Source organism: Balaenoptera musculus, chromosome 21 (assembly GCF_009873245.2).
Source record: "Balaenoptera musculus isolate JJ_BM4_2016_0621 chromosome 21, mBalMus1.pri.v3, whole genome shotgun sequence".
Lineage (NCBI taxonomy): Eukaryota > Metazoa > Chordata > Mammalia > Artiodactyla > Balaenopteridae > Balaenoptera > Balaenoptera musculus.
Genome location: NC_045805.1, coordinates 17,450,875 through 17,470,628, shown reverse-complemented (window position 1 = coordinate 17,470,628; position 19,754 = coordinate 17,450,875). Strand labels below are relative to the sequence as shown.

Here is a 19,754-nt window from a genome sequence, read left to right as displayed (position 1 = left end):
GTTGTGGCGAGCGGGGGCTACTCTTCGTTGCACTGCATGGGCTTCTCGTTGTGGTGGTTTCTCTTGTTGTGGAGCACGGGCTCTAGGCACACGGGCTTCAGTAGCCGTGGCATGTGGGCTCAGTAGTTGTGGCTCGCGGGCTCTAGAGCGCAGGCTCAGTAGTTGTGGCGCACGGGCTTAGTTGCTCTGCAGTATGTGGGATCTTCCCGGACCAGAGATCGAACTCGTGTCCCCTGCATTGGCAGGCGTATTCTCAACCACTGCGCCACCAAGGAAGTCCTGTAATCTCTTATTTCCTGCTTATATCCCAGCCTAAGTTTTATTTCTTTAAACATGTCAAGTATAGTTATTTAATATTATACATTTGATGATTAAATTTTTTTTTTTGCTTCTCCTGATTCTCATTAATGGTGCTTTGTTTCTCTGTGTATTTTTAATTTTTTCCTTTCCTTCTACTCAGTGCCAAACAAAAGAAAAACTTTGTCACCTACCTCTGTGCAATAAGATTTATTTCTCTGCACTGTTACCCTTGAAGGCATAGCCCTTTATAGCCATAGATTCCCTCCTGGGTGAGTCCAGGCTCCTACCTCCCATATCTTGGACACTTGTCAAAGCAAAAGCTCAAAGTCTCCAGGATTTGGCAGAAACTTCCAGGTGAGAGTGAGGTTTGGTCCTCATTCATCTCTGCGGGTTCCTGTTTTCCCTTTGTTTGATATCTGTAGATTCCTTTCTTTTGTGCGGATGAACACCTGCAGATTTTAATTTATAAGTCCTTGCTATGCAGTCTGAAAAGAAAATCTATTTTTTTTAATGAAATACAAAGGCAGGGTTGAAACACAAGGCCAAATGGAAAGAAGGCTTATTGTTTCTCCATCATGGAAAATAAGCCTCAGTGATGTTTTAAGTAGCCCAGTGGCAAAAAATTAAACAGAAATACATCAAATAGTGCCAGAGATTTTCCTGGGGTGAAGTACACAGGAAATGTCGTAAAGCAAAACCTGCCTTAACACCATCCAGTTCACTTAATGAAATACGCATTAAAGAAAAAAGCCTGTAAACTAGTAGGTGGGTGAGGGAAGGGGAAGTAAAGGTATGAAATTGTTCTTTTTCTCATGTTGTTTCTAATCTTTTAATTAAATGGATTTCAAGATGAGTGAGCTTGAAAAAATTATCACAGAGGTTACCTGCATTAATCCCTTTAGGCTAATACTGATGATAATACCATAAAAGAACAATATCTTGAAAAGTAATTTTTGATGTTTTTCACCCGTTATGAAAGCTATCATAATAATTTGGTTAATAAAATATGATGTTAAGCTAGCATATTTTAATATATTCTTCTGTGTTATAAGAGTTTAGAATTACTGAGTAAATATAATTCCTCCAATAAGGAGTTGAACCCATGCACTGATTAGCTCTACACTAGAGTTGACCCAGGAACTCCGTAGCATTTGGGTGGGTACTGGGTCATCTGGTATGCTGAGTCCATTTTAGGAATTCAGGCCTATTTTAAGATGTATGAATGTATTCATTGATTTTAATGATTTCTTTATTAACTTCTTTCTGTAGGATGTTGGTGAGTTTTGTATCTGTATTTAGGAAAGTCCAGGCAGGTCCTTAATTTGGGAAGAGAGGGCAAGGAAAAAATAAGAGTTTGAGCATGTCATGGTGGAGTCGCTTGACTAGAGTAACCCTCTCACATACACAAAAATTAAACTTTCGACAAAATATTAAAAATTATCTAAAGGTAAAGGAGAGTGACCAAAAGTACACAGAAACTTGAGGGGAGTTAATTCTAGTAAGAAGGGAATCATATTTTCAACATTTTTTCAACTTAGGGCAGGCCCCAGGCAGTGCCACTAAGAGTCATTAGAAACCTTTAGTCTTAGTAGTTGAGGAATCTGAGGACAGAGTTCAGAGTCACCAGAGTCTAGAAAGTGAGGAGGAAATCCTGAAAAAAGAAGAAAGCCACAGAGGGTAGCCATACTGCCCGAATCTCTCACTGATCTCAGAACTCCGCATCTGTGGGGCAGGCTTCAAGCAGCCCGGCTAAAACTGAAAGAACTAAAAGGATAGTTCAGCTGTTGCCCACCGTGGGGAGATAGAATTTGGAGCTTGAGGTCAACCATGTTAACTGCCTACTAAACAACGAAGATTCTTCAGAAGGACAAAACAGAATCCACAGTTTCTATAATGTATTATTCACAATGTCCAGGATACAGTCTAATTATATCAGACATATGAAGAAACATACTAAAAAGAAAAGGCAATCAGTGGTGACTGATCCTGAGATGACCCAGATGTTGGAATTAGAAGACAAGGATTTTTAAGGTAGCTATTATAATTCTGCCTAAAAACAAAAACAAAAACACCAAAAAAAGACTTTCAATGAATGGATAAGAAATTTCAGCAGAGAAAAAGAAATTATAACAATAGCAATAACCACAGGATCAAATGGATTCTAGAAGTGAAAAATAGTGTCTGAGATTAAAAAGTCACCAGATGGGTTTAATAGCAGTTTAGAGATGATAAAAGAGTCAGTGAACTTGAAGATAGAAAAATCAAAATGATCTAATCTGAAAATGTGTGAGCAGTCAAAATTGGGTGTGGGGAGCTTTTTGTTTGTGCTTTTATTGTATATAACCTTCCTTTTGATAAGGTTACTAAACTAGTAAATCAGGGAAATGTTTGATCAGAATGTATCTTGATTTTGATAGTGCTTTAAACAAAATTTCTCATGATATGCTCATGCACAAGATGGAAAAATGTGCACCACATGACTCTATGTAGAAACATTCTTGATCTCTGCCACTCTCCCAGACTAACTTCAGTGCATAATGGGGGTTGTATAAAGTGCAATGCTGGAAACAGGGAAGGAATACTCACCTATTACCTGCAATTTTTATTCATTTGTTGTCCTCCTTCACTAGTGTATAAACTCCATGAGGGCAGGCGATGCCTGTTTTTAATCTGTATCCTCCAGTTGCCAGGACCTGTAATTAGTCCTGCTCTCTCAAATGGGGGCAGGAACCAGGTGAACATGAGGGTGAGCATGGTGACAAGGAGTCCAGGAATATACTACGTTCAGAAATTCAGGCAGACAGAATGTCTGTTCCAGGGAAATCAGTTGGCTGGCAGATGGCCTTTGGTACCAGGCCACTGTTGGAAATAAGACTTCAGTCACTTGAGGGTAGTGTTTCTCAAAGTGTGGTTCAGATCGCTTGCTTCCGAATTACCTGGAGTGCTTGTTAAATGTCAGTTTTGGGGACTAATCCTAGATATGCACCTCTAAGGATGGGTCTTGGAAATCTACAGGTACCCTAGGCGATTCTTACGTATATAAATTTGAACCAATTCTTTTTAGAGGTTGGGGAGCTGACAACAGCAAGGACTAGACTAAGTCCTGGGGCAGGTTTCACAATCTCGGCACCACTGGCAGTTTGGCTGATGACTCTTTGTTGTAAGGCAGGGCTGTCCTGTGCATGGCAGGATGTGTAGCAGCATTCCTAGTTTCTAACCCTCTAAATGCCAGAGTACCCCCTGTTCTCCCAGTTGTGACATCCAAAAATGCCTCCAGGGCTTCCCTGGTGGCGCAGTGGTTGAGAATCTGCCTGCTAATGCAGGGGACATGGGTTCGAGCCCTGGTCTGGGAAGATCCCACATGCCACGGAGCAACTGGGCCTGTGAGCCACAATTACTGAGCCTGCGCGTCTGGAGCCTGTGCTCCGCAACAAGAGAGGCCGCAATGGTGGGAGGCCCGCGCACCGCGATGAAGAGTGGTCCCCACTTGCCGCAACTAGAGAAAGCCCTCGCACAGAAATGAAGACTCAACACAGTCATAAATAAATAAATAAAAAAGAACGTGAATTTCTTAAAAAAAAAAAAAAAATGCCTCCAGACATTCCAGAATGTGCCCCAGAGGGCAAAATAGGCCCTGCTTGAGAACTGCTGCTTTGGGGGATCAGAGTAGTACGTATCCAAGGATCCGAAGAGGGAGAAAGCAATATGGGGGAATGTCCAGCGACTGGAATTGGAATGCCAAGTTAGGGCCAGAGCTACAGCAAGAGCTTCTCCTTTATAAGGCTGATGTTGGTGGCTTAGCTACCTTGCTGTAGAGGGGCCATGAAAGTCTAGAGTTGGTGACAGATGGAATATAAATATAAAAGCTGAGAATTAGACAAGGTGTGGCACCAGGTCTCAGTCATGGCTGTGCATTGGAATCAATGTGGAATTGTAAAAACATAAAAATGCCTCGGCCAACCTTAGCTCTTCTGAAGCAGAATTTCCAGTGGTGAAGTCCAGGCAACTGGTATACAAGCCGGTTCGGGAACACTCACAGGGTTAGATGACATCCTGAATACTGTGTTCAGGAACTCAGAAAGAGACAGGCTAGGAATAAAACTGCCTCAGCATAGCAGACCTCAGCAATGCTTAGTGTCTGAACCTCTTTAATAGCGCCCATCCCATCCCATACGTGAGGATGAAAGCATTATATAAATACACATCCATTGTGGCTAAACTGTCCTAAGTAGGGAATTTCCCCAATTTTACTCTTATCCTCTGTTCTGAACCTACTTGCTCTTTTGTAAAACGTTTCCTGTTCCCACCCCACTGCTTAATACCCGATTTCTTTCTCTCTGTGCAGCCCCCTTGTCCTGATATTTGTTTGGCTTGTGTGTGATTTGGGCAATATTTAAGAGGTAGAATCAAAGCCTTGCTGACTGATTGGATTGGGAGTTTCTAATTTCCTTTTAAAGGTACTGATTAGGCATCTATTGTACTAAGTAATGCAAAGTAAGACTGTAAAGCAATAAGACAGCTTCCACAAGCTGCACAAGTATCAGTTTCACAGAGTAGCACTTCATGCTTTATGACAGGAAAAAAAAGAAAGCGAATTCTGTGGTACTTCAAGTGTGTACTCTAAGTTTCATTTCCACGTGAAACACTGCAGTTGACTAAAAAAGTACATCCATGGAGAATCTCAATTAAACTTGATTAATCTTGGTTAAATCTAGCAACTGGTTCAGCAGTAATTCCATAACAGCCCAATAATTCTGTGAAAACACTTCCACTGATTTTTTTATTCAGAAAAAAAGGAGAAGACAGAAACAAAAATCCTGGTCATTTGCAATATCTATCAGCTTTCAGTTTGGCTCTCCTGTTTAAACAAAAACAAATAATAAAAATTAATCTATGTAGAAACATGTCATATATAGCCAACTGCTACTAAACATAAACTCATGCTCAGAAACTGTGCTCTCAATTTTGGTTATTATATTACCACACCGCTTATATTAAAATATTTTAATTAAAATTTTACTTTTCAATTTTGTGTTTCATACTACATGGATTTTATTCTTACAAAAAAAATCTTTTCCTGATCTTTAACTCATGTTGCTTAAGGGCTTTTTAAATCCATAACAGCGATTTTAATTGCCTCTGAATTTAAGCTTGCCCTAAGCTTCTATTTAACAAGGTGGCAATGTTGTATTTTCATAAGTGATAAAAGTTAGAGGACACAGACCTTACTCTGTTTCTTTTGAGTCCATATCCTGATTATTATTTATAGCCTATTCTTGATTTCTTAGAAATAGGTACATGTTAAATTTGCTCAGCTGGAAACAATTATTACATCATTTGCTATCTTTAGGTAACCACCTGATCAACTGGTTAACAGAAAATACCTGATAAAACACTGTATCAAGGAATGTAAAGAAATGTCTTAAGACTAATTTTGCAACATAAGACTTGAATGAGTGGCAGGAGATTACCAAATTCTCTCTCGATCTGGCACTTCCTTGATTTATACTTGTAAGCTCACAGCTAAACCTCTCTAACCATTTTTTTTAATTTATTTTTTATTCTGAATGAAGATGAAATAAACTTTTAAAATGTTTTTACTGAAGTGGAATTCTAGAAACTTCATAAAGCTAGGCAAAAAGAATTATTTTCAAGAGGTAGTAAATATTATTATTCACACTTTAATATTAATATTATTGATAGTGATAACAATAATACCATTATCTACATAACCCTTTTACAGTTTACAAACTAAATTTACATACATTATACCTCTTCTGTATCTATTTTTTTTCAATTTAATTTTATTTATTTTCTAAGCATTTTTTAAATGTTGTAAATCTAGGACACTACTTACCTAAATAGGAATACTAATAAAGAAATATTAATAATGGGCTATGATAAATATCCTGCACACGTCTGAATTCAACTTAATAAAAGTGCTTCAATTTTGTTATTCAATTTTATACTTAGAAATTTTTAAACTGATTTTTATCTCATTTTTGGAAACCTGTACTACTTTAATAGAACCCACTGAATTTTGAAATTAGTCAAACAACTTCTTTCTAGCCCTGGTTCTAATAGTTATAAAAAGTTGATGGTAAATAAATTTATGAAACAGTTTCAGTCAGACCTGAATTTCTTGCAATAAAATATATAAGCACTTGGAATCTGGCTATTTCCAGATATTCTTTCTTGGTGATCTTTTCCCAGACTTATGATGTCCTTTTAAGGTAATACCACCACATTCAAAACTTAAAAATAAAGACAAAAATTTGAAAATTACAGCAATTAAAAAAAGAACATGGGTTTATATACACTACTTCTATTGGCCACTGAAAATAGTTGGAAATGATTAAAAATATACCTACCTGTCCAGAAGTGTTTCATGCAAAAATCCATCTTTCCGGGCCTTTTTAAGGACTTTACTGTCTTCTTTACTTATTTTAAGTTTGTGGTCTTGGAAGCTCTGGAATTTCTTTCTGTTAAGAAAATATCTTTCTTGAAAAATATCTCAAACTTTGATTATACATGTTTACTGATGAGCTTAAAATATTTTAAAAAGTTTTTTGTTTATTTAAAAAAACTAATTGTTTTTCTTAAATAACATACAACTTTTCAACATCAAAAATGACTTTAGTACCCCACCATCAAGGAGGCAGTTGTTTGGATAGCTCTACAAACTCAAGCTTTGGAATGTTGGCTGGAGTCTCCTGTGTCCTGGCAGCACTTGGTTGGCATTATGTACTGACAGTGACAGACACTCTATAGAGTAGGGAGAATAGACTAACTCAAATGACTTGAGCATTGAAAGCTAGCAGGATGATAATTACGAAAACTGAAGCCTTAACAGAAGCATTCAGTTTAGTGCTCTGTCCTAGAGTCTACGTTATGTTGTCTCTGCTTGTCCTTCAGGTTATTTTATTTTAGGTGCCTTGAGAAGCATGTCACTGCCAAATCTACAGTTCTAAAAGGAAAAAATATACGTACACATAATTGATTTCACACTGTTTAACATTTCCTTTGTCTTCTTCTGGAATATCATCTTTTTTCTTAGTTTCTCTTTCAGCACAGGATCTAATCTGCATATTGGAGATGAGAACCCAACAGGTTACACATTTATCTTCCCCCTGCTCCACCTTGCTTATTACAAAAGAACATTCTAGGTGATTTCTTATGCAAAAGAAGAAAACAGTTAACTCTGCAATTAGATTCAGAAAAAGACAGATTCTACAATTTTCACTGCAAAGTAAAGGATTCTAGATATGTGTTTTTATTTATATATATAATTTATCTAAATAATTGCTATTATATGTTTCTTTAGAGCCCTTACATCAGAAACACTGAAGAGAAACTTATTTGAAAAGCATTTTACAGATCCGATCCCGCTAAGCCAATTAGGCAATAATTTAACTAGTTTAATTTTGGCTGCAAAAGTAAATACAGTAGGATCAAATTATCCTGCTATTTAGTGTTCATTTTATAACACTGAAAGTTTAAGATAGTAGCTGTTCTACTATGCATAGGATATTACCAACACATTAAAACTTTTAACATAGCACAATTTGTTTTCATCTAATTGGAATCTATCCCTTTTAAATCCTCCTTATACTTTCATAAGTTTTGACAGATACTTACTAAAACATTCCATAAATTAATTGATACAGATATAGCAATTAGGATCAACTGAGTGGGGTAAGAAGAGGACAGAATTCAGGGCCATGAAACTGGCAATTTGCAACCCAAAGGACCCACATCTGGAAAGGGATCTCTGTGGCTTAGAGCACAATTCCAAGATTGCTTAGAAACTGGTGAGCAATAGGCATGTGCAAATAATACGTGTGCAACCGTTTTGGCTGGAGGAGTCCTAGAAGACCTGGGGAAATTCTGGGCCAGGTCTGTGACACAATACTGCTTTTGGCAGGAGGGAATGTGTTCTGGGAGATAAGGCTAGGCTATAAAGGTGGATGCTGACACAGACTGGCAGAGCCTGCAACGTAAAAGGCAAGGTGGAAAGAGTCCTGGAGTATCATTGCTCAGAGCTTCCAGGTGCCTGACTAACCAGACAGACCCAGGGAAATCTGACAGGTACTTCACATAAAAACGGTTGTAATTTTTTTTTTTTGTTTTAATTTTATTTATTTATTTATTTATTTATGGCTGTGTTGGGTCTTCGTTTCTGTGTGAGGGCTTTCTCTAGTTGCGGCGACCGGGGGCCACGCTTCATCATGGTGCGCGGGCCTCTCACTGTCGCGGCCTCTCTTATTGCAGAGCACAGGCTCCAGCCGCGCAGGCTCAGTAATTGTGGCTCACGGGCCTAGCTGCTCCGCGGCATGTGGGATCTTCCCAGACCAGGGCTCGAACCCGTGTCCCCTGCATTGGCAGGCAGATTCTCAACCACTGCGCTACCAGGGAAGCCCAGTTGTAATTATTGATAAATATAGCATAGTGTTTTTTTACTTCTGTAGATGTGCAAAGTACTGCACATACATTTGTACTGCTTGTCTTCAATAATCATACTTTTATAATGTAATCCAGATGAAAAACAATTCAAGCATGATACAATAAAATTAAATATAAATAAATAAAACTAAAAATAGGTGAGTCAGAAATCCACCAGCATTTTTCTAATGACTGCTTCCTGAGAAGCAGTGTGGTGTGGAACGTAATTTCTAGAGTCAGTTGGGCCTGGGTACACATCCTGTCTCCACTTTATCTGTGTGACTTCATGAAGTGACTGATCAAACCAGTGAGGATGTAGGGGAGGTCAAAGGTTGTTTCCTCCTCTGTAAAGTTAAGACAACCTCACAGGAACACTATGAAGATGAAAGACAACTATGCATGTGCCTCACTCAGCAGAGTACCTGCAGCTACTTGCTGTAGTTTTGTTTACATAATTGAAAAATATTATGACTAATACTTTTTAAAATATAACAAGAAAATCTAGGTTTTAGATTTAAATTTTTTGAGATTTTGGCAGTGAAAATGGCTTTTGAGAAAACTATGGAAGATAGACCGAAACTTCTAATTCTTGAGCTGTCTAGAATGGTATTTTTTTCTCCATCAATCAACTCCAAATGATGAAATGAAGAGTTACTGGTATTAACATTCTTGTTTAAAAAGATTAGTGATATTTTTCAAGGTAAAAAGAATACTGTAAGACTGTGAGACTGAGGATTATGAAAATCAAGAACATTTAAAAAATAAAATCAAATATATGACACAGAATTTAAAACATATACAGATGCTTGATAGATGTGTTTAAATTATGCTGATAGTAGAGAAAATGTAACATGGATTTTTATGCTTTATTTATAAGGATTAAAGCCACTTTAGAAAAGGCTTTTTTCCCTCATTTCTTTAAGCCTTCCACTCTGGCCCTCACTAATGCATTACACACAGCGAATCTGGATCAGACTACAACATTTTAAAGAGACGTAGTCACATCATACATGTGACGTGTATTAGTCTATAGAAAAGTCTCATGATTACCTTTATCATTTCTTCTTCTCCTGCCGTTTTACTTTTTGCTTCTATATCACCTGCTTCATTGCATCTAATAAAGCAGCTGTTTGAGGCCAGTAAAGCCATTTTCCCCTAAATGGACAAAATAATAAGAAACAAGTTATAAGAATACCTGTGAAAAAAATTCTTAAGTCTTGAGACTGATTTTTTCCCATGTCTAAAAGTAATCAGGAAAAATAATGTGAAGAAAACCTGGAAAAATAAAAAAACATACAGAGGAGAAAACCAAAATCACCTATAATCTTACTACTCAAAGATAACCACATTAAATATTTTTAGTATATTCTATTAGTAGGACTAAATTCTAACTGTATGGAATAGAATTATTTCCTTTGGCCTCAGAGATTTATTGAGGATATAACTGATTTAGTATTTTAAAAAGTTAGCTTTAAAGACAAAAACAGTTATAATAGTAGTGTTTTAAATTTTTCTCCATAATTAGAAAATATAAAAACATATCATAGTTGACAGAGGTATAATCAACTATACTTCAATAAAATTTAAAAAAAAGAAAAAAAATGCAGAGAAAATATATCTCATAAAAGCTAGCCTTCGATGCCTTTGAATTTATTGTTCAGAACTTTAAGAATCAATGTCTGAGGGACTTTTGGGTGTAGGAAGAATTAAATCTTCTATCATATCCAGTTACAAAAGTGCTAATAACACGGATTTGACTTAATTTCTTATCTGAGGTGGTAAGGGCTGGGTTTTCTGTCGTCTGCATGACTTTTGGTAAGCTTGGATGTGGCTGTATAGTCCAAGGTGATTTAAATCTGTGCTGCTGATCTTTCTGCTGAGTACCTTTGTGTAATAAAGTTTTACTTGTTACATCAGGGACTTTTAAGTCTTTCTTTCATTTAAATTTAAAATTTTAAAACTTAGTGTTTTCCCCAAAAATAAAGTGAAATGAACATCCCTCAAATTCTGTATAACTGGTAGTATCTGACTCATCATCCTGGCCTTATCATATGTTGGCGTTTTCTGTTGATATAATGAAAAATATCTATTCAGTTTCTTTGCCCTTTTTTTAATTTTTCTTTTTTTTTGCTATTGAATGAGTTTCTTATATAATTTGGACATTAACACCTTATCAGATATATGGTTTGCAAATACTTTTCCCAATCCATAGCTTGTCTTTTCACTTTGTTGATTGTTTTTTTTTCCCCTGTGTTGTACTATTTTTTGAGATCTTTTTAAGGTTATGAATTCATGTTGGTTTTAAAAAATTTAATGCATTATTGCAGTCTACTTTTTTTGAACATATGTTCTCAATGAATGTTAAGAGACTTTCTCATTCACTGACAAGGAACTTTTATAAACAATAAGAGTACTTACATCTTGAAAGACTGGTTCCCATTGTTCTCTTGGTCCAATTGCATCTGAACGCCCAACAACAAGTCCATCTGAATTTATACCTAGGTATTTTCCATAGCCAGATTTCAGGGCAATTCTTCAGATCAATAAAATAGATCAATGTTAAAAACGGAGAGAAAGGAAATTAAATGTGGAACATAAAAATAGTATGTGTGTGTATAAAAATTAAAGACTAACCACAGTCCAAATGTTCAAAAGCCATGTGTGGCTAGTGGCTACCATATTGGACAATGTAGTTCTATGTATACAATTTAATATTCTACTTTTTTAATACAAGTATTATATAATACCTTATATAGCAAACATTTTCCAAATTCATTATTCTTCAAAAACACTACTTTTAATGGATATATAATATTCTATTACAATGTATCATATTGTATTACAATATATTAATTATAGTTCAACTCAAGCTTACCTAGAATCAGATAATTTGACAGCTGTAAACTGCTCTGGAGGACTAGGACCCTCATCAACTACAGGAGAAAAAACAATTTGAAATAAATTTGACATTTCTTATAAATATACATATAAAGATACTCTTTAGCTTGAAAGAAGTAGCTCTTTTTCTTTTAAAAACAAACGTAAGAATATTGTATTATGATGTAATTATAATACAGTATTCATAGTATCAAGAGTTACTTTATCTTCTATATAAATCATGTTTAGTTTTACATACTTAACAAGATAGGTCAGCATGATGCTTATTTAGTCACTTCCAAGATACTGTCTCTTTGTATTTTAAAATGCAGTCAGCACAGAGACAAATAAGCACTTAATATTTAAAAAGCTAAATGCTTTAATTTATTCAAGAGATGGCCATTCAGACAAGAAGCTACTGCTTTTTAATCTGATTTCTTTGTATCTCATTAGTGCTTCTTCCCATGGGCTAAAAGGAATGAGAAAACTTTAAGTTATTAACAGTTAGTTAATGCTCCAGGTTAGTTTTGGCAAAAGGTCTAAAGAATGAAGGAATTCAAACCTTTGACTCAACCAGGTTTTCTTTTTCTTTCTACTTATTTCAATTATTCATATTGTTTTTTATTCCCATGGATACTCTTTTGGAACTATACAGAATGTTTTCAAATGCTTACACTGGAAAGAGGGAGTTGCCAATAACTGGTAAATAGTGAAGAAGGAAAAAAAATGGAAGAGTCAAATCAATGGATTCATTCATTTGGAATATATTCGAGATTTGTTAGAATTTGGCCTAAGTGAATGAATGTCATAAAATATATACTGTAGCCTTTTCCCTTCCATTGCTTCTACCAGACACAAACCTTCTTTATGTGGGGCTCCCAGTGTAAAAAGACCATTGTCAAGTGCATGTATGTAGGTTCCTTTATCCATTTCAATCGCTATGGTTCCTGAAATTTCACCAAAGTTTGTTACTGTCCACCAGATTCCTAAAAAATAAAATCAGTAATTTAAATTTATATTCTGGATTTGACAGAAGGTTCTTACTTGTTGCTGTTGTCATTATAACATATTTAAGATTTTTATTCTGTAGTTGTAAGAAATAATACAGGGGGATCTCATATACCCTTTAATCACTTTCTCCCAATGGTTAACATCTTGCATAACTATAGTCAGTATCAAAACCAAAAAACTGACACTGATACAATCCATGAAACTTATTCAGATTTCATCACTTTTACACACACTCACTTGTATGTTTCTATGCGGGTATGTAGATCTAGGTTACTACCACCACAGTCAAGATTAGGTTCTTTTAAAATATAAAATAGCAGTACACATGAAGGCACAAAATGATATATACAGAACAGTCTCTCTCATATCAGCCTCCAGTCATCCACGACTGCTTTCCAGAGGCAATGACTATTACAACGTGTTTCCTATGTATCCCTCCAGATTATAGTTACAATTGCTAAGACTGAGGTCAGGGAGCTTATTACGTATATTTTTCTTCTAGGAGTTTTATGGTTTCAGGTCTTACATTTAAACATTTAATTCATTTTGAGTTAATTTTTGTGTATGGTACAAGATAGCAGTCCAGTTTTCCCAACATCATTTATTGAAAAGACTGTCCTTTCTTCATTGTATATTCCTGGCATATGCATGGGTTTATTTCTGGGCTCTCTATCCGGCTCCATTGATCTATGTGTTTGTTTTTATGGCAGTACCATACTGTTTTGATTACTTTAGCTTTATAATATACTTTGAAATCAGGAAGTGTGATACATCCAGCCTTGTTCTTCTTTCTCTATATCGCTTTGATTATTTGGGGTCTTTTGTGGTACATATAAATTTTAGGACTGTTTGTTCTACTTCTATGAAAAATGCCACTGGAATTTTGATAGGAATTGCACTGAATCTGTAGATTGCTTTGGGGTTAGTTTAGACATTTTAACAATATTAATTCTTCCAATCCATGACCATGGAATATCTTTTCTACATGTCTTCTTCAATTTCTGTCATGAATGTCTTATAGTTTTCAGTGTACAGGTCTTTCACCACCTTCGTAAATTTATTCCTAGGTATTTTATTCTTTTTGATGCAGTTGTAAATGGGATTGTGAATTTTGCTTTCTGATAGTTCATTATTAATGTATAGTAAATGCAACAAAGTTTTGTATATTCATTTTGTATTCTGCAACTTTACTGAATTCGTTGATCAGTTCTAACGGTTTTTTGGTGGAGTCTTTAGGGTTTTCTGTATATAATGTCCTGTCATCTGCAAATAGTGACATTTTTACTTCTTACTTTCTGATTTGGATTTATTTTTCTTGCCTAATTGCTCTGTAGGATTTCCAATACTATGTTGAATAAAAGTGGCAAGTGTGGGCATCCTTGTCTTGTTCCTGACCTTAGAGGAAAAGCTTTTCACTGTTGAGTACAAACCTAAATTTTACCCAATTTTTGTTGGGTCTGATAATGATAGTGTTATGTATTAAAAGAAAGAGCAAAACAGAAGGAAGAAAAGAGAGAGAGAAAGAGAGAGATTGATCTTATAAGAAATGCACATTTATGTATATATGTATAATGACATAGTATCTGTTATTTATTTTAAAATTCTCCAGAAAAACGTATGCATGAGAGATTATCTCACAGTGGGCATGTGTGTAAATGAAACAAGACTGTTAAAATATTGATTATTACTAAAGCTCAGTGATTCATTATATTCATGGAAGATTCATTACATTCTTTTCTCTACTTATGTATTAGTTTGAAAATTTTCCATAATAAAAAATTTTTAAAATTGAGTTAATCACACTGTACAAAATTATCTATTCAGCTAAACAGGTCAGGCTTTTCATAACTAATAAAAAAATTAGTAAAAGTTTAGCTTAAATGAAGCTGGACTTTACCTAATATCATATACACATACTAACTCAAAATGGACCAAAGACCTACATGTAAGAGCTGAAACTATCAAGATAAAACTCTAAGAAGAAAGCATATGGGAGAAGCCTCATGACACTGGATTTGGCAATGATTTCTTGGATATGACATCAAAGGCACAAACAACAAAAGAATAAACAAACTGGACTTCATCAAAATGAAAAATTTTTGTGCATCAAAGGACACTATAAATAGAGTAAAAAGACAACCAGAAAATATTTGTACATCACGTATTTGATAAGGAATAAATATCCAGGATATATAGAGAACTCTTAAAACTCAGCAACCACAAGAAAAGCAACCTAATTCTAATGATGGGCAAAGGACTTGAATAGGCATTTCTCCAAAGAAGATATGCAGATGGCCAATAACAACATGAAAAGATGCTCAGCATTACTAATCATTAGGAAAATGCAAACCAAAACCATAATGAGATACCACTTCATACCCATTAGGATGGCTATTATCAAAAAAACAGAAAATAACAAAGTGTTCATGAGGATGTGGAGAAACTGGAACTCTTGTGCACTGCTGGTGGGAATGTAAAATGGTATGGTGGTTTCTCACAAAATTTAAAATAGAATTACTGTACATGATCTAGCAATTCCATTTCTGGGTCTATACCAAGAAGAAATGAAAGCAGAGTCTTGAAGAGATATCTATACAACCATGTTCACAGGCAAAAGGTAGAAGGAACCCATGTTTTCATTGATAGATGAATGGGTAAACAAATGTGGTATATACGTACAACGGAATATTATTCAGCCTTAAAAAGGAAGGCAATTCTGACACATGCTACAACGTGGATGAACCCTGAAGACATTATGCAAAGTAAGACAGTCATAAAAGGACAAATACTGTATGATTCCACCCTTCTGAGGTACTTAGAGTAGTTGAATTCATAGAGACAGAAAATAGAGAGACAGAAAATAGAATGGAGGTTTCCAGGGACTAGAGGGGAGTGAGGAATGGGCATTCATAATTTAATGGGTGCAAAGTTTCAGTTTTGCAAGATGAAAAAAATTCTGGAGATGGATGGTGGTGATGGCTGTATAACAATGTGAATGCACTTAATGACACTGAACTGTACACTTAAAAATCGCTAAAGCGATAAATTTTGTTATGTATATTTTACCACAATTAAAATAATTTAGTGAGAGGTTTACATGATAATTTATTTCTGACTTATAGCTATAACTGTTTTGAGTAAAAAAAAAAAGCTTTACTCAGAATCATTATCAGCATCCTATGATCATTAAATCTTTCTTAAGAATGTAACAGTTAATGATTTAAAATTATTTGTATTTTATATGTTCTGTGCCATGCTGACCAAGTACACTTAATGTTGATTCTCCCCAAATGACCTAGATTCAATATAATTCTCCCAGAAAATCCAACAGGATTTATGGTAGAAAATAATAAATTGTAAAATTTATATGGAAATGCAGAGGATCTAGAAGAGTATAAGGAAGTACAGAAGTATAAAGAAGAAGTATAAAGTTGGGAGATTCACACAACCTAATTTCAAGACTTTATAAAATGACAATAATCAAGACAAATATATCACTAGAACAGTAGACAAATCGATGGAACAGAGTCCAGAAATAGACTTAACACATATAAAGTCAATTGATTTTTGACAAAGATACCAAAGCACTTTAATGGAGAAAGGAAAGTCTATTCATCAGTGATGCTGGGACAACTGGATATCAATATGAAAAAAAAGAGAAAGAGAAAATAATTTGTAAAATGTATTTGGTTAAATAATATTTATCTATATTAGGCCTTTAAAATGATATATCAGAATCTCTGGGTTATTAAGCAGTGTAATGATTCAGAGAACCATGTTTCCTCTCTCATGTGCTTTGTTCTGATGCTGAAGAAAAGACCTCAGCAGTGACATCTACTGTGCTAGAGCATAAAAGCAATCTATAACTATAAGTAATATTTGAGCACTTTAAGACAAATATGAGTCGGTCATAAATTCCTTCTACTTCCTTTTTACTACTTATCCCGACTAGGAAAATATTTTTAAAGGGATCTCAACTGATGTTAACTTTTCTCAGAATAAAGTATACAAAACTGACTCACCAACAATATCAAGTTGAATTTCTTCATCTTCTTCTCTTTTTCTCTTCTTCTCTTTGCTCTTTTTCTTCTTACTGTAGGAGATAATTTATATAGATGAGTTTAAATATATTGATTTGCATACTGTCATAAGATGGAATCTTAGAACTCTTTTAAGATGTACATTGATATATAAATTATTGATTTACAACGATATACATTGATATACCCTCTTACTTCTAATCCTGAGAAGTCACTTCTGATCCTGTACATACTGTGTTACAGTTAAGAGAACAGACTCTGGAGCCAGACTGCCTTTTAAAAGCCTGATTCTGTCATTTCTTAGCTCTGTGATTTTTGGAAATTTTACTTAATCTCTCTGTAAGTCAGTTGCCCCACCTGCACAATGAGGATAATAATTTAACCCAACTCTTAAGGCTGTTGTGAGGATTAAGAGAATGCGTATCTTCATACATTGCTCATGAAAATGTAAAATGGTGCAGCCACTTTAGAAAAGAGTTTGGCGTTCTCAAAAAGTTAAACACAGAGTTACCATAGGACTTAACAATTCTACTCCTAGGTATACACCCAAGAGAAAAGAAAACATATGTCCGCACAGAAACTTGTATAAGAATATTCACAGCAGCATCATTGACAAGTGCCAAAAAGTGGAAACCCAAATGTCCATCAACTGATGAATGGATAAACAAACTGTGTTGTATCCATACAATGGAATATTACTCAGCCATAAAAGGAATGAGTACTAATATAACATAGATGAACCCTGGGAATGTTATCCTAAGGAAAAGAAGCCAGGTACAAAAGGCCACATATTGTATGATTCCATTTATATGAAATATTTAGAAGAGGCAAACTGATACAGACAAACAGTGGATTCGTGGTTGCCTGGGATTAGGGGACGAGCAGAATGGGGAGTGACTGCTAATGACGGTGGGGTTTCCTTCTGAGATGATGAAAATGTTCAGCGACTTGACAGTGGTGAACCTTGTGAATATCCTAAAAGGCACGGAATTCTACTTTAAAAGGGTGAATTTTATAGTATATGTATTATATCTCAATAATTAAAAGAAAACCAAGAGTGACTTTAAAAAAAAGTTAATATGTAGTACTTAGAACAGTTCTTGGCACATAGAAAGTGCTATGTATGTGTTAATTATATTGATAGTTGTAATGATTATACGACACACTTGTTTGTATTTTCATCACAAAATAAGCTTTCAGAAGCTAACTCTCCCCTCCCTCCTATGAATTCAGACAGTAACAATTTCACATGTATTCAGGAGAAATTCTTGATGCCAGACCCCTAGGCAGAGTTCTCAAGTGCAGTGGCTTCAGTTTGCTCCTTGACACTTTCTTTCCGTCTCTCATAAAAGTACCTAAAACTCTATCACTCAGACCAGGATGAAATGCTCAACATTTTTGTGAATAATCAACCCCGAGCAAATCTAGCAGTTAAAAAAGAGGTGGAGGTATGAGTGGGCAGATATCTTTTCCTAAAAATCTAATACTGATAAATCACCACTATAACTTCTTCCTTGTATTTGGCTCTAGTTATTTACTGTACATGTTATCTCACTTAATCCTCATAATAATCCTTTTAGAGTATCATTAATCTCTCCCAATAAACGAATAAACGGAAGCTCAAAGATATTAACGTACCTGCCACAAATCACAAAATTAGTTATTAGTGGAGTCCAGGTTCAAACCCATATCCTTTTCAAAATCCACATCTACATATTGCATTAAAAGCTAATTTTTTTCTAGGTGGGAGGGAGACAATGTTGAAAATAATTATTCCTAATAAAGGAAGTTACTGTTATAACCTACACGATCAGACTAATACAGACCCACCAAGCATAGGTCTGGAGGTGGGGGGCTCATCAAGGGACCCGAACTTGTGGCTCTTGGGCTATCGGTCCGCCCTGCTAGGGCGCGACTGTGGCGGTGCGTCTCTGCACCAGCCCCGGGAACTGAGTCCATCCCGGCAGGAGGCCAGGCCCAAGGACTGGGAGACTGAATGACAGCTCCCGGCGGCTTCCACAGACTAGCCGCTGGGAGGGGAGAGCGGAGGGTTATCGGAAAAGAGGGGCAGATTCTCCCGCACAAACTCGCGGTTTACCTCTTGGCCTTGGTTCCCTTGAGCACGAGTTTGGTGGGCTTCACGTAGGAGTATTCGGCCATGGTTGCGGTGACGCTTCTGTATTAAGACAGGGAGCTGGCTCAGGGCAAGATACGCGAACCGGCGCAGAAGCGGGCGAGGGAGGCACAAAAGTGGGGATGAACTCCAAACTACCTGAGACCGTATCAGCGGAGTGGGCGTGTTTCCCCGGAATCCCTGGCCTTTCTCTCCCGAATATTGAGTCCCAAATTGAATTCTACTTCCTGTTTACAGCCTGGGGCTACGGCAACCGCAGAGGGCCTAAATATACCAGCGTTCATTTGCTCCGTCCTGAGAACGGGAACCTTAGGGCCTTTCTAAGCGAGGAAACCGGGGAGACGCGCCCTCTGGTGGATGTGGCGGGTCTCACAGCCCTGCTCGGCGTCTTGAGCCACTCTGGAGAGAGCCGCCTGCTAGGTCTCGGGAGGAGGCGATAGTTAGATCAGAGGGTGAAATAAATGACTCCGTCAACCCTCCGGATTCTGCACAGCGGTCTGGTCCTGACTGCGCCCCGCGGCCGAGGGCTGAGCCGGTGTGTGGGAGCGGGGTGGCGGGGGCGCTGGGTAACACAGCGCGTTATCTGGCCTTGGACGACGTCGTGAGCCATCTCAATTACATAAACGTTTATTGTACTGTTTTAATGAGGGAGACTCGAGTAATGTACAGGAAACAAATAGGGAATAAAATAAAAGACAATTAAGTGCCAACATTTGGGCCGAAGATTTCACTAGGAATTTGGGCGGCGGTAGAGTGGGAGGGGGACCGTGGAAACTAATGTAATCAGAGAGGTCTTTCCATATAGGGTGGGTCTTGAGAGGCTTTCACAACTTAAGTCACCTGTTCCAGTCTCTTCATCAGTTTGATAATCCACCTCCCTGATTCCATTTTCGCCACCTTCCAAACCGTCCTCTGTAGTGCTGAGTGATCTCTCTAAAGAAATCACTGAT

At 36.4% G+C, this 19,754-nt stretch overlaps 1 protein-coding gene across 1 annotated transcript; it reads right to left on the bottom strand.

Annotated features, from left to right (window-relative positions):
* Window positions 1-5,052: 5,052 nt before the first annotated feature.
* FRG1 (FSHD region gene 1) lies at window positions 5,053-19,039 on the bottom strand. Its single transcript, XM_036839044.1, has 10 exons — window positions 18,943-19,039; window positions 18,769-18,846; window positions 16,653-16,723; window positions 12,480-12,605; window positions 11,618-11,675; window positions 11,161-11,275; window positions 9,793-9,897; window positions 7,291-7,382; window positions 6,672-6,782; window positions 5,053-5,158 (listed from the first exon to the last, which is right to left on the bottom strand). Exons 2-10 carry the CDS (start codon window positions 18,828-18,830, stop codon window positions 5,122-5,124), a joined length of 777 nt encoding a protein of 258 aa, XP_036694939.1. The 5' UTR covers window positions 18,831-18,846; window positions 18,943-19,039; the 3' UTR covers window positions 5,053-5,121.
* Between the last annotated feature and the right edge of the window lie 715 nt (window positions 19,040-19,754).